The 15259-nt window shown below is 39.4% G+C and overlaps 1 protein-coding gene across 1 annotated transcript; it reads left to right on the top strand.

Moving 5' to 3' along the window:
* Nucleotides 1-4906: 4906 nt before the first annotated feature.
* LOC116993647 (cysteine-rich venom protein TEL1-like) lies at nucleotides 4907-15213 on the top strand (the record flags this gene model as incomplete). The annotated part of the gene is made up of 8 exons (XM_033054476.1): nucleotides 4907-5081; nucleotides 8055-8107; nucleotides 9391-9510; nucleotides 9966-10053; nucleotides 11159-11304; nucleotides 12088-12182; nucleotides 14434-14522; nucleotides 15203-15213. Coding segments are annotated over 8 exons (777 nt in total), but the record flags the coding sequence as incomplete, so codon positions are not given.
* Between the last annotated feature and the right edge of the window lie 46 nt (nucleotides 15214-15259).

Genomic DNA, 15259 nt, shown 5'->3' with positions numbered 1-15259 from the left:
CTTGTATTCGTGAAATTACTGTAAGTTCCCCAAGAGTGGAAAATTAGTGTTTGAAAATTTCCTGTGATGGTGTTAGGACAAGGCCTTTTTGTAGGAGGCAGATCAAAAAGATTTTGGGTGTTTCCTTTCCTGAGACAGGCCATAAGGTGTAATTCTGCACTGCCATCAAGAAGGACCTAAATGTGTTCAGTGCTTGGAGAGCTACAGTAATGGGGAAAAACAGATTTGCACTGTGAACAAAATTCTCCTTGTCCAGTGCATTTTCTTCTCTAAGTCATGGAGAGTTAAATAAACACACACAGGGATAAAGAAAAACAGAAATACAGCTTGGCAACATAATTTTCTGCCACTTAGATACCTTAATGGAGTAAATTTTTAAAATCTATTTTTAAAAATTCTATTTTCTTTATAAACTGCATTACTATTCCTCAATACAAGACACTGCTGCTCCTGTAAGGACTCTTGTTTTAGACTACCTCAGGGTTTGATCAGGCTAAAGACCTGAAAAATCACATTAAAAAGAAGAGAAACAAGGACTGCACTAGTCCAGTGCAGCAATCAGTGGTGAAACTGAATTTTGGAACTTTTCCATGGATGCACTTCAATGATCCGTGCTCAAAATAGGGTATGAAACATATATCAGACATTTATAAAAATACACAGGATGCTTCTGTTCTATCTTTTTTTTCTCCCCAGGCACAAAATGCTTATCATAAACCTTGCCTTCCATGACATCTAACATTTTCTTCTTGACATTTTAAAATCAGAATTGGTAACAGCAGGCATGCTGGGAATTAACTGTACCAAAGATCTAAAGGAGGCATTATAGAAAAGTGTGGTATGGTATAAGGATGTTACACAGCCTTGCTATGCTGCTAACATAGTGGCAAACAACATCTCACCCTAAACACAGAGACACTTCTTTCAGATAAATTATGCAAATTTAATTTCATTTTTAGCTGCATTTCTCTTGTGATTGCCTGGTCGAGTAGATCCTTGAAACAGAATCCTTCTAAATAAATGCACTGTTGCTACATGCATTTGCTATGGCAGAAATCTGAAAATACTAAAAATATTAAAAATATTAATCTTCTTCAGAGTCCTGCTGGCTTGGAGCTCCTGGCTCTGGGAGGAGCCACAGTCAAAGTTAGGGATAAAAGAACCACTGACCCTTAAAAGGACCAGTTTAATTTTTGGAATGGAAGTACCAAACCTCAGTGATTGACTTTGCAATCTGTCTGTTCCTAGAGATACACAGTGGAGCCTTCAGGCTGCTGTTTTCCAAAGGTTGTGCTGATGTCACAGTGTTTCCATCAGTTTACTTGAGAATTAAAGCCCTGGGAAACACAAAACTGAGGGAAAAACAAAAGCCAAGGCATTAACTTTCTTGAAGGGTTATTAATATAGTTTGGAATCTCTGTAATGGACTCAAAATATTTATCAAGGTATGTAATCTGAGGCTGCAGTGGATTACCTCCCTGAGATAAATGCATATGATACATAGAAAAAAAATACACTTTTGTTCAGGCTAATAAAAAAATGATATGCTCTAATAATTGAGAAAATTTTTATCATATGGAATATGAGAAAATAATGTGTCTGCTTATAGCTCAAATTCTAGTGGGAAAACTGCCAAGAAAGTCTTTTAAAACAATACATTTATTGACCATTCCATTTGTGTAACAGGAATGGAACTCCAGCTGAGCATCTGGGTTTTCAGTTTGTGGTGGACAGAAAATGAGAGAGCTCCACCCATTTATAATGCAGGAACAGAAAGGGAGTATGGGGTTGTGGAGGTAAAATATCTCAAATGTTTTGACATCTTTAATTCAGGCCTCTGTTTTATTTAGTGAATTGGGATGTCACAAGGCTGTCTCAAAGCAAGATGAACCTGGAGGTTACCCACCACTTTAAAGACCCAAAAATAATATTTGATTGATACATAGAGTTTAGCTTAATCCTAACTTATGATAACAAGTATTTTTTCCTCCACTGGAAAACAGCTAATTTTTTCTACCTCTAATTCTCTCTCTTTAACCACAAAGTAGAGAAATACCTGGAGCATCTAGACATCTGGAGACTGCCTCCCACATACAAAAATAACTTAGCAGAATGGAGTTTCAGAGGCTTTTGTGACATTTATTCTAAGTCAGGGTCACTGTGTGGCCAAAAGGAAGAGAACAATACTTTCAGAAATTGATTTACTAAGATGGGAGTCTAAGATAGGAAAACAGAAAGGTGTCTTTGTCTACTGGATGACAGAATCTGGACACCTATATTGTGCTAGATATGTATCATTTGGATATCTAAAGATAGCTGAGAGAAATATAAATTCTTTATATAGTTTATTAGTGCTTTTTGTTCTTTCTGTGAAAGGCTCTGGGATCCTGCTCTGGGAACTCTAGAAGATGCTGTAGAAACCAGAATGAGCAGATGCTTTTCTTCCTCGGTATTGGATAGCTGGATACAAAATAAAGAGGGGTACAAATAAATAGGAACAGTAAATGGAGAAAATAAAAACAAAATAGGTTTGATCTATATATAAGACAATACCCACAGACTAGATCTAGCTTACTGCACTGAAATGTTTTGTAGGCATCAAAACAAAGAAAATCCAGAAGAAACTGCAAATGTTTATTGATCACTCTCCCATAACAAAACTAAAGATGTTGAAAAAAATATCAATTTACAGGTTAAATTCATCACCAGATGCTGAAGGAATCATGGTCAAAATCTGAAAAGTGGGTGAAATATTAATGTCAGGAGACAAAGAGGGGTTCTACATCCCTGGAAAAGGGAAACTGTAGCTAATGACTGATGAGGTGGAGCTGGCATGAAAATTTAAAGACAGGGAATTGAATTCTCATTAGCAATGCCAGGCATAAAACGTTCCTATAAATGCCTGAGATTTAATGGGATTTGCTAGAGAAGTGAGGGTTACATAATCAGCCGGTTTGCAGGGGGTGCAAACCTGCAAGGTGGCTGAGCTGCTGCTCAGAGGGACCTCAACAGGCTGCAGAAATGATCTTTTGAGATCCCTTCCAACGTGAGATGTTCTGTGATTCTATGAAAATAAACTACAGGAACAACTTACGGAGAGTCATGACAGACTCTTCCCAGAAATGTTATCGGGTATAGGTTGCTGTTCTGAATCATCCTCTCGGGTTTATAGGCAGCTCTCACACTTGAGTGGGGAGGTGATTCACAAGGTCTCAGGGTATATTAGGCAGAGACATGACTGAAAAACACAACAGGATGCAGTCTTTACCTTATGATCCATTGCTCACTGATGACCTGCACAGAACCTTTTCATTAGTAATGGTTATAATGGTTGTGCTAATAACACTTGTTTTCTCATACAGCAGAATTAGAGGTTCCCACTGTAATTGTTGAACTGTTATATCTGCCAACAGATAAAATAAGACAAGTCTCACTTTGTTCCTCTCCAGTGTAAAAAACACAAAAATCACACGACCTAAGAATGGTTTTGGTTGCACAGGACCTCTGAAGCTCATCTGGTCCAACCCCATGCTCAACCTCGAGTCTGTGTTGTAAAAGAGTCGAGCTCTGCCTTCTCCCTTTCCAGCACAGCAGTCCTTTGCTGGGCTTACTCTTAATGCCTACTGGGGGCTCTAAAACTGGGCACAGTAGTCCCAACACCATTTCAGAACTGCTCAGAGTGGGTTTAATCACTATTCCAGTTTGTGCACTATGGTTAATCCATTGCAGTTCGTGGTTTGTGATGACTCTTGTGCAACTTCTCATAGAATCATTTCTGTTGGAAAAGACCTCTCAGATCATCCCTGCCCATGGTGGGAGGGTTGAAGGAAATGATCACTAAGGTCCCTTCCAACCCAAACCATTCTGTGATCAAGTCCAACCTCTAATGTATTTTTGTAGAGCTGCTCCCTCAACAATTGGTGTCCCTCAATTGTTTGCTTTCAGATCTTTGCTGTCACATCACGGCTCCAGCTTTTTGAGATTCATCTGAATGACAGCCTTTCTATCCAGCATGGGGACTGCTCCCTGCAGTTTGGTGTCAGCCCCAAACCTGCTGACTATGTGTTCCTCTCCACATAATTACAAACCACCAAACCACCCCACTGCCATTTCTCTGGCAGAGCCAAGGCGCTGCTTTCCCAGGTGTGGAAAAACCAAGACCTGTTCTGAAGGCACAACGTGAGGACTCAGAGAGGAGCTCTGAATTTAAATGGAAAAACAGCAACATTTGATATAAAAGCAGACAATGACAGCTGCTCTGGTCAGCAGCTACTGGAGATTGAACATGGACAGAAGCAGTCAGTGCACACACAAAAGCCTTTCTGGTCTGGCAGTGTTCCCATCCATCCCTTCTCACCCCATCTATCTGGAAATATATCTTAATGTTAGTGCACAGGACAATCTTTTAAACTTTATCCAATATTGGTTAAAATTATAAATTACATAAATATCCTTGTGTCCTTCTTTGGCTTTTACATTTTACCAATAGAGAAGCCACAGCATGAACAGGAAAACTTGGCCCAAGACTTTTTAAACTCCCATGGAAAAATCAATGGGCAAGATTCCATCTTGGTTACAACAATGTCAGCCTAGAAGCATTGGTAAATAATAATAATAATAATAATAATAATAATAATAATAATAATAATAATAATAGTAAAACAGCTCAGTAACCAGCTGAGTTTATTTGCATTGCTGGAGATTAGGATCAAAGCTGCTACATCTGGATGTGTCAATGATTAGCAGAGAGCATTGTACCCAGTGATCCCATGCACTGCAAATTTCAGATTTGAGATGTAATACATCCAAAAATCATTTCAGAGTGTTCCATCTCTTCCAGTACACAAAGTAAGAGGAAATTAAAATGGAACACAAGCTCCTTTTTGGATGAATTTGCTCTTGAAAAATACGCTGCTCTATCTGGTCACTGCGTGAATTTTGTAATGCCTGTGACGTTGAATCACCTTGTCCTATCAGGAAACAGGAGAGCTATAAATCACCCTCCAGTGAAGAATTCCAGCCAATTCCACAAGTACCTGAAGAAAGACAGAAGAAACTTCGGCTCTTCCTGGAAACACAAGGTAGGATTCATCTTGATTTGTTGGGTTTAAATATTGGGATTTTTTTCATGTATTAAAATATTGGGATTTTTTTTCATGTATTAAAATACAACCGATCATCAGAAGACTTCTTGAAAAATTTAGGACAGTCACAGAAGAGGATCTCATTCAGTGAAAAATAAGGATTATATAGGCACTAGTGTAACACAAGTTAAAACAAAAAGGTAGAGAAATGGATGAGCAACCAAAAATAAAAGACATCTATATCAAGAAAACAGCATCTTAGTAAAGTATGTGTACATAGAGAAAGGGATAGAGAGGCAGTAAAACACATTGAATGGGATATATATTGAGCTCAGTAAGTTCTAGTGGTTCATGTTTCTATCACCACCTATTTTCAGAGTGAGGAAATTACCACCTTGTTTTATTGACTTCTGCAAAGTGGCAGCTAAGTAGCCTTTGTGCAATAATGCTGTACAAGTGCAGTGACAGAAACTTTATTCTGTTTCAGGTCTTTTTCAAGGCTAATAAAAAATAATTGGGATTCTTTTTAATGGTTATTCAATTAAATGAATCATTTAGGGTGCACCTTCTTTATTTTTTTATTTTAGAAGGAGAGATGGGAAAAAACATATTCACATGAGTTTGCCAAACTCATACCAACTAGGGATGCTAAAGCACCATCTTTCAGTGGCAGATCCCAGTATACAGATGGATTTTCAGGAAAGTCAGTAAGACTTGGCACAGGTCCTGATTTATGTTTGATTGAGGGGGAACAGGGGAGGGGGAGAGAGAGACTGATTTTAGGACCAGTGCCTAGAAATTAATGCAGAGCAATTAAATTTACATCTCATAAACTGTAAGCATTTGGTTGAAATCAGTGGGATTGCCAAAAGTATGTTAATATCTTGGAGTGGGAAACCCACTGGGTCTTAAAAAGCATTCCAATGGCATTTTGAAACTGTATCATGTATTAAATTACCAATTATATTTAATTGTAAGTTAATTCATAGAAAATATTACAGTGAATGAGTACTTTGCCTATGTCTCTAAGTCAGCTTTTTCAGCTTGGTTCACAAAATAGAAAGCTTCACAATTCCAGTGAAGAGTTATTTTTCCTTTAAAATGTGCTTTACATGCAAAAAGGGTTGTTTTTACTTGCATCTCATCATATTTTGCACTCAAAAACATATTTTTGCTCGTAACTTGAGTACAGCTAAAAATAACCTCAATTCTATTTACTCTCTAGTTAGAAATTAAGTGAAAAGTATTATTTTTCATGATATTGGGAGTATAACCTTTTGTTGCCAAGCACCTAAGTCAAATAAAGTGCAAAGTTTTGTAATGGCTCTGAGAAATACGTGTTAGAGAAGTTAATTAGGAAAAAAATCTGTGATTCTAAAGCACTTCAAAGAGGCACAGGTGATGTCAAAATCAAAAATAAGGGACATAAAGCAATACTAAGAACAGGAGATTAATGACTTACTTTATTAAGTATCCCAATGTTTTGTCCTGGATCAACTTCCCTCAAATACAAGCCAATGGCACTGTGGGTCACCCCCAGTGCAAGGTGAGAAGCTGGTGAAGAACTGGTGCCTTGCTGTAACACCTGGGGAAAAAAAATAGATTTTCTTAACCATGTGTTCTCCACAAGCACCAGTGCTCTCCAGAGCACCCTGTGTTTTATATAAACTGGTTGCCTCGAGGTAAAGGGGCTTTGCTGAATTTGAAAGGATCAGCAAACCCTACTGGCCTCTCCCCAAGAATAATTTAGAACTAAATTCGGCAGCCCCCTCAAAACCAAACAAGTTGAGCTAATAATATCCCATAAATTCCCTCAAGTGGGAGTCTGGGAAAATTGCCAGAACAAGTAAATTCCACTCTAGTCACCTGCTTGCCAGAGGTAGGTGAGCAGAAACAAGCTGAATGTAACTTGTGTGACTGATTGCAGATGCCTGAACTTTGCAGTGACCTCCTGGGTTACTGGAGTGGTGCTTTGAGCCTCCCAGGCAAGTGGAGTCTTGGAGTCCAGGTTCTGGTGGATGCTTCTTCAATTAGAATCAGATATTTGTAGAATAACCTGAGTTGGATGGGACCCACAAGGATCATCAAAGTCCTGCTCCTGGTCCTGCATGGGAAATACCAAGAATTACAATGTTAGAGAAGGCTCTGATACTTGTAGTATAGTCAAGACTTGTCTTTAAACAGATAAAAACAAACAAACAAACAAAAAAAGCTTCCTGAAACAGGTCTTTCCTAGTTCTGCCTCAGCTCACATGCATGATTCACAGTGCTGGTCATCAAGGTTTGAATGGGTTTTGAATCCTGACTTCTATGCCTGACTGCAGAGATCACATGGACTCAGTGCCTGATTCCCCTTTCCCCAAGCACTCCAGTCAGAGCAGGCAGAGGGGAGCAGGGGAATCTTCAGACCCACCTGGACACAGGAATGAGCTAAGAGCAGCATCCCATCCCATCCCATCCCATCCCATCCCATCCCATCCCATCCCATCCCATCCCATCCCATCCCATCCCATCCCATCCCATCCCATCCCATCCCATCCCAGTTTGAAAAGGAGCCATAGGCTTCCTGTGGGAAGGGCAGCAAAAATACCTGTGAACACCTGTGGAGATATTCCATCAGGGCTGCAGCAGGAAGTATGAGATGTAAAAAAGCAGTTGGTTCATAGAAATTTGGAAATGAAGAGGAGGGTTTCATTTTATTATTTTAGTTCTAAAAATGGAATGAGGAAGGGAGGAAGAAGGGATGAGGAAGGAAGGAAGGAAGGAAGGAAGGAAGGAAGGAAGGAAGGAAGGAAGGAAGGAAGGAAGGAAGGAAGGAAGGAAGGAAGGAAGGAAGGAAGGAAGGAAGGAAGGAAGGAAGGAAGGAACTTGAGCAAAAGCCAGCAAACACACAGTAAAAGATGCATTTTGTATTCAGAGAAGTGAAAGGTCTATAAAAAATTAACCAATTCCTCATTCTCACCTTTTCAGAGATGCTTCTGCTAGTGGTGTTCCTGTGTCTCACAGCTGTGCTGCCTGGACAGGTAGAATACACATCTCTTATCTGTAAAACTTGGGTGGGCCCTGAGGCACTTGTAGACTGAACATGGCTTTTCCTGTGCACACCAAACATATGCAGGAAGAGTCTGATGAGATATTTAGGATCTGGAAAGCATTTATCCTTCAAGTCTGCTTCATTTCAAAGCAGTTGTCTGCTTCCACATTAGCACGAAAAACCATCTAAAGATTCAGCATTACATGTAAGTTGGGTCAGACATAACTGTGTTTTCCAGAAGTTTCCATACACAAATCCAGTAATCCAGACCTCCTAAAGATCCAGCACTTTTCCCATTAATTCCACACAGGTTTACAAATATAATTTACTTATCCTTTCTCCTCCTACAGGTCCTGAAGTATTGCCTCTCCCTTTGCTCCCAGTCCCATCTGCTCAGCCCATATCCCTGATTTCCCTCAAGCAGCTAAATTAGCTCTGAATGCACCCACAGAGTGGTTCCTCCCAACCCAAAGTTAGTCTGAAATCTGTAGTTTGCTACTTCTGCATCAGAAACACTGCATGTGACTGATGGCTAGACTGCATTTCCCCCTAATTCTTCAATTTCTCCTCTCAGCTAGTCTAGACTAGTTGAGAATAGATGTAAAGAGTAGGCTGAGTTCTTCACACGGCTATTTTTTAATTAGAGAACATCTGAAAAGCATGAGAAATTTTATCAGTTGTGACAGAATTGGAAGAAAATCTATGGCAAGAAAGGTATAAACATTTTCTGTTGTGTGGGATGTCCTGATGAAGTACCACAAGAGGCCTGAGACGATCCTGTGATTAAACAACAGATTTCTTCAATAGAAAAACATTGATAGGGATGTTTAAAACTACACAGAAGAGAAACACATCATAAACACAATTCATGCATTCAGATGATTTTTAGATCCTCTTTCCACAAAACCTCATTAGGAAATTATAATATTGGTTAATAAATCTGGCTCTGCTGCCTAAGTGTACGAGTCCACAGGCACAGAGGCATTCCAGGATATCCCAGTTCTCCACGGAGGGTTGGAAGATAAAATACAGGAATCAGAGTTATTACTGCTGAGCTCTACACTGTGGAACCACTGAAATGCTGCTCCACATGGAGACACTTAGGAGACAAAGCAGATCACAGTCATTCTTCCCCCACAGGGATCATCTCCTTGGTTGATAATAAAATTTTGGTATTTTATTATTTCCTACACAGAATTCAGGATTTAGTAGCATTCAAATAAAACAGAAATGCAACTTCTTTACTTCTTTTTTTTTTTTTTTTCAATTTAGGAAACTAAAGCTCTCAGTGCTCTGTCAAGGAGAAGAGCAGAGCAGCAAAAGCTGATTGTTGACAGACATAATGCCCTCAGGAGAGGAGTAAAACCAACTGCCAGCAACATGATGAAGATGGTAAGTTGTGAGCTGTAAATCTATTTTTAATGAGTAGTGCATTCTATGAGAGATACAAGACTGTATGCAGGGTCACATTATTTTATTTAGCCACAAATTCTTTCTCCAGACCTTTCCTAAGAATCGGGCACAGCCAGCACCAAGAGAAACATAAGGCTGGGCAGGTGGAAGAAAAAAACTAGAAAATTTGGTGGTGTATCAACAGTTATGTCTCTTTTGAATTAAAATTAAAAGGAGAAGAAAGATCCATAGCATAATTGATTTATTTCTTCATCAGTTTTATTCCCTTGGTGCAGTAACTTTGCTCCTACCTACCTCTCCCCTCAAGAAACGGGATGAAAAGGATTTTGCATTTGTCTTTTTTCTAATTTAAACGTAATTTCTAAATGTTGCCCCTTTATGAGGGGTTATTCATAAGTATGTGACTGATATTCTCTCTTTTTTTTTTTGTTAAGGAATGGTGTCCCCAAGCTGCAAGGAATGCCCAAACTTGGGCCAATCAATGTACTTACAAGCACAGCCCTCCTTACATGAGGAGGACCAGTAAGTGAAGCAAGAGTGGAACTGAACAAAGCCACACGTTATTGATGTGACCTGTTTGGGGTTTGGTTTGTTTGGGGGAAATGAGATGCAATTTTAATTCCATATTGATTTTCCTTTTTTGGTCATTGTGACAAAGGGAAATTTCTAGGTAGAAATCTGCCCAGTGAGTGAGAAAAGTTAAATCCCATTCTCATCCCCGTTTTGCATAGGTATATCCCATTTTTTACAGCAGATGAAAAAATTAAATCATAGTGATAAAGCATATTATCCTAAAATATCCATCAGGAAAAAGCAAATCTAGAGATCTAGAACCAGTTAAGTGCAGAAACCAATTTACATGTGCTGGTTTGAAATTTCAGGGAAGAAAGGGGCAAAAGGCAAAGGAAAACTGGCTGGTGGTTCTAAGAATAACTTCTCACACCAGACTTAGAATTTTTAAATTCCCTGATAAATTGAACCCAAAACTGTCTCTGAGGTTCAGATCAACACTTCAGTCAGTCGCTGGGTATTTGATTTACAGCTGTACCATGTTAACAGCCCAGTGTGCTGTTGAGTGACTTCTACCCACAACATAATCTAATATGTGGACAGTCCTGTCAATATTTTTTTCCAAAAATCCAAATCCTGTTTTTTGCCAGGGTGAATCCCATTTGAGGACTGATGCAGTGGGGTTAGACCTGAATAAAGACAGTAGATAAGGGCAGTATAAACACTTGTTTTGTGGTCAGGAGTAAAATTTGGATTATTGGGATTTTCTCAAGATTACTGGGCTGTGAATTGGATAATGATTATGTTGGCAACTTCCAAATTACAAAAAAATTTACAGTCATGAACCTGTGATGCACCTGGTGCTAGGGTCATACAGAATTCTGTTCTACCAACAACCAAGCACCAGCCAAACAGGCCCTGTGCAAACTGGCCAAGTGACACCTTCAGCATTTACAAAGGGTGATGTCACTCAACTGGAAAAAAACCAACACCCTGCTGCCCCATCAGGATGAGAATTTCTATGGAAATCATCCCACATTTTGCTGGTTTGTTTTGTTGGGGTTTTTTTCTCATGCTTGTATTCTCCATGCGTTTCTCAGCACCATTCTCCTTTCAGGTGAACTATGTGGTGAAAATCTCCTCATGTCCTTTAACCCCCTCTCATGGCCACAAGTTCTTCAGATCTGGTACAATGAGGAGAAAAATTTTGTTTATGGAACTGGGGGAAAAACACAATGGAATGTCTTTGGCCATTACACTCAGGTAGATTATATATATATATATATATATATATTTATATTTCAGTTAGCTAACAAATAAATGTTAGCTAAGCAAGTTTTACCCTCTCATCTTTAAAGGAAATAAATACAATGGACACATGAGAGTTATTATAACAAAACAAGATGAAAATTTCCAAAGGAACAGAATTAGAATGAAAATAATAGGTAAAGTAACAAAATTTAAATGAGAATAATAGCCTAAGTGTATGTAGGAGTAAAGAGTAAAGATACTGGTATTTCAAGACTTCAGGCATTAAAAACTTATTTGTTTGTTTAACATCTGAAAATTGCCCAGACACTGGAAAAACAGGGTTATTAAAGTATCAGCAAAGAAATATAAATATAAATTGCAGTCAACAGAGTTGTTTTGACTCAGAGGCTTATGGCTCATCCTAAATTATGGACAATGGCTTATCCTAAATTTCTACAGTACCTGTACAAAACAAAGGCTACAAAATTTTACATCATTATGCCTACATTAACATTTTTAATTGAATGAAGACATAAATACAAAATCAAAGGTTTTATAAAAACGAGTCTTGAACTATTATTGTTATATTCCCAATATTCTTTGGTTGAATAGAGGTGAAAGCAGATTTGCAGTAAAATGGGGCTCATATTTTTACTCTGAAGGGTAAATAAAGTGCAAAAGGGTAAATAAAGTCACTGCAAACATTTCTATTATGCATATTTTATTTAAATTATTTTCAAATAATTCAAATGTATATTTTTCATATTCCCATGATTTTTATTCTTATACCTACAGATGGTTTGGCACAATTCTTATAAAGTTGGATGTGCTTTTGCTTTCTGCAACAACGCTACACTCAGTTACTTTTACATCTGCCATTACTGCCCTGCGTACGTATTGATTCCGATTTTGGCACTTCCTATGTTATCAAAATTAGGGGTTGGTGAAATTTGTAACAGAGCATCTCACCAGTAGCTGAGAAACAGGTCTGAAGACTGTATCAAGAATGTGAAAGAACAGAAAATCCTCATGAAAGGAGTTGTCAAACAAGAAAAAGCATAAAATATATAAAAGGGACATTGATTTTCAGATTCAATGTCACTTGCCTAAAAATCCTAATTTTCATAATACCTAATCAGAAATAAATATTTTGCATGTTATACTTGATATCTCAGTTCAGAAAGGCATACCAACATGTACAGTACAGTGAAGACTATAATTATGTACTACAAAAAACTTCAATGGGAATGCTAAGATAAAGTGATTATTTCAAATAGTACCTAAAATTAATGTCCACATTCAAAATATCTTGTTGTGGGTTGACCTTGACTGATCACCCAGCCTCTGTGACCCTTCTCCTCAACAGGACAGAGTCATTAAAAAATATGGCGAAAATGGGTCAGGATGAGGTCAGGGGAGTTCACTCACCAGTTATCATCTTGGAAAAAAGAAACTCAGCTTGGGAAAATTAACTTAATTTATTACTAATCACATCAGACTAGGATAGTAAGAAGTAAAACCAAATCTAAGGCCCCTCCTACTAGCCCCTGCCCTCTTCCCAAGCTCAGCTCCTGATTTTCTCTCCCTCCTCCCCCAGAGCAGCACAATGGGATGGGGCTGGGGGCTCTGGTCGGTTCATCATGTGCCATTTCTACCACCCCATGCTCTTCCCCCACTCCATTCTGGGGTCCTTCCCATTGGAGACACTCCTCCATGAACTTCAGTGTGGGTCCCTCCCACAGGCTGCCTGAACTGCTCCAGCATGGATTCCTTCCATGCTTCCATTCCTTCAGGACTGCTGCAGTGTGTGTTCCCCACAGTCACAATCCAGTCAGGACCCTCATCCAGTGAGGGCTTCCCATGGGATCAGAGCCTCCTCCAGGCATCCTCCTGCTCCACTGTGGGTGCTCCACAGGTTGCAGGTGGATCTTTGCATCCCCATGGACATCCATGGGCTGCACCAGGGAAACTCCAGTGCCTGGGGCACCTCCTGTCTGTCCTGCACTGACCTGGGTGTCTGATTTGTCTCACATATTCTCACTCCTTTCTTCTGCTACTGCATGCAGAATTTACCCTCTCTTGAATGTTTTATCACAGAGCCACTTTCACCATTACGTGGGTCCAACCTGGAAATGGCCAACACTGGCCCTGTGTCCTAGTTTGGAGGACAGGTGTGTGCTGAGAAAGGCAGGAGCTTCTCAATGAAATAGAGAATGTAAACCCCCTCCCTCCAAATTATTATAATTTTGAAGTCAAGGGGCTCTCAGGCAAAGATATGGGAATTAGGAATAACAGTTCTTTACTAGGGAAATTAAAATAGAAATACAGCACTACAAAGAACAAACCCCAAACCCTGACACAGTCAGAGTACACCCTGACACCCGTCAGGCAGGGTGTTGGCAGCAGTCCCATTCCATGGTGGCTGCATCCTCCTGCAGTGACAGATGTGGCTCAGTTGGAGCAGTGCTCCTGTACAAGGTGCAGTTTCCCTCCGGAGCTCCAGTGGGGATGTGGAGAAATCCGGTTTTCCTCTGGAGTCCAGTGGAGAAAGGGGCTCCCTTAGTGTCCCAAAACCTCTGTTTTTATCTTGGTAAGAAATGTTGGGCTCTTCCCCCTGTCTGGAGCAACTCCCAATGGGATGCAGTAATTTTATCAGTGCCACAGTGGGACTCAATGGCCATGAGCAGAAAATGACTGGCTGGAGGAAGGATGGGCTGTGAAAAGATAAAGAACAATGCCCTGCCTGGTTTCAATGGATGGCCCATTAGCAGAATATCTCCCACAGAGATCAGGATCACTGCCCCACCTGGTCTCATCAGATAGTGACAGAACAGATACTTTTGATCACATCCTGCATTGTAACCCAAGACACACTGTCTGGAACACAGCCAGCCTCTGGTGTCTTCTCACAAAAGCCACCCCTGCAAATTCTTCCCCCTTTCTGCCTACTACCAAAGCATTTCCAAATAAACCCAGCACACATGTAAAAGTTGATTGATGTATAACCAAAGACCAAGGGTAAATGTAACATTAAGTTACATAAGCTACTGAGCGTAAATCTAAACATCTTTATAATTTAATTTTCCTCTCAGATATAGTGTATTGACTTCATAGCTGATGTTGGTAACATTGATGTTTTAGGGGAAACCTACGAGAATCCATGAAGACACCCTACAAGGAAGGAAAGCCCTGTGGGGACTGCCCCAATGCTTGTGAGGATGGATTATGCAGTAAGTTCCAAACATTTTAACTGTGACCTGGGTAAAGCTGATGCTTAAAAAAACCCCTCTAAACAACAACTAATTTATTCAAACTCATTTAAAAAAATATTTGCTGAAATATTAGGCCAAAAGTACTATCAGAGAATCTCATTTCACCATGCTGTCTGCTTTACCTATGTCAGATAGCGCTTTTCCATGCCCAGGAGAGATAAATCTTATCCTTGAACCTAAGAAATTCTAGGAAGGAGGGATGACTTTACCTTTTTTTTTTCTTCTTCATCCTTTGAACAATGATGGCAAATCAAATAGAAGTAGTAACACACTTGATAAAAGCAAGTGGCAAACCTGAGTTTTTGGAATTCTAATAGGAAATGAAAATATATGGGCTGAGTTTTACAATGCAAGATTTAATTCTTATCTTCTTTTATGGAATTAACCAAATTCTCACCAGAGACTGCAGAATAAATAAAGAAAGATTTAAAACACCTTTGTGGGTAAGTGAGAAATCTCCCCTGAGAGAGCCACTTATTTTCTGTGTGTGGTCAAATTAGTGGTTCGAATGCTGCTGGGAGTAAATGGCAACAGAGAGGAAAACATGAGAGAGAAATTTATGACATTTATTCTGAAATTTATTCTGCAGGTTTTCACTTCCCACTCATGATTAATTTTGTGTTTCAAATTGTTTTCAGCCAGCCTTTGAAAGTTTGAAGATGCTTTTTTCCAACGCTCCTGGCAAAGTGTCCAGG

Source organism: Catharus ustulatus, chromosome 3 (genome assembly GCF_009819885.2).
Source record: "Catharus ustulatus isolate bCatUst1 chromosome 3, bCatUst1.pri.v2, whole genome shotgun sequence".
Taxonomy (NCBI): Eukaryota; Metazoa; Chordata; class Aves; order Passeriformes; family Turdidae; genus Catharus; species Catharus ustulatus.
This window is presented reverse-complemented; position numbering and strand designations above follow the sequence as displayed.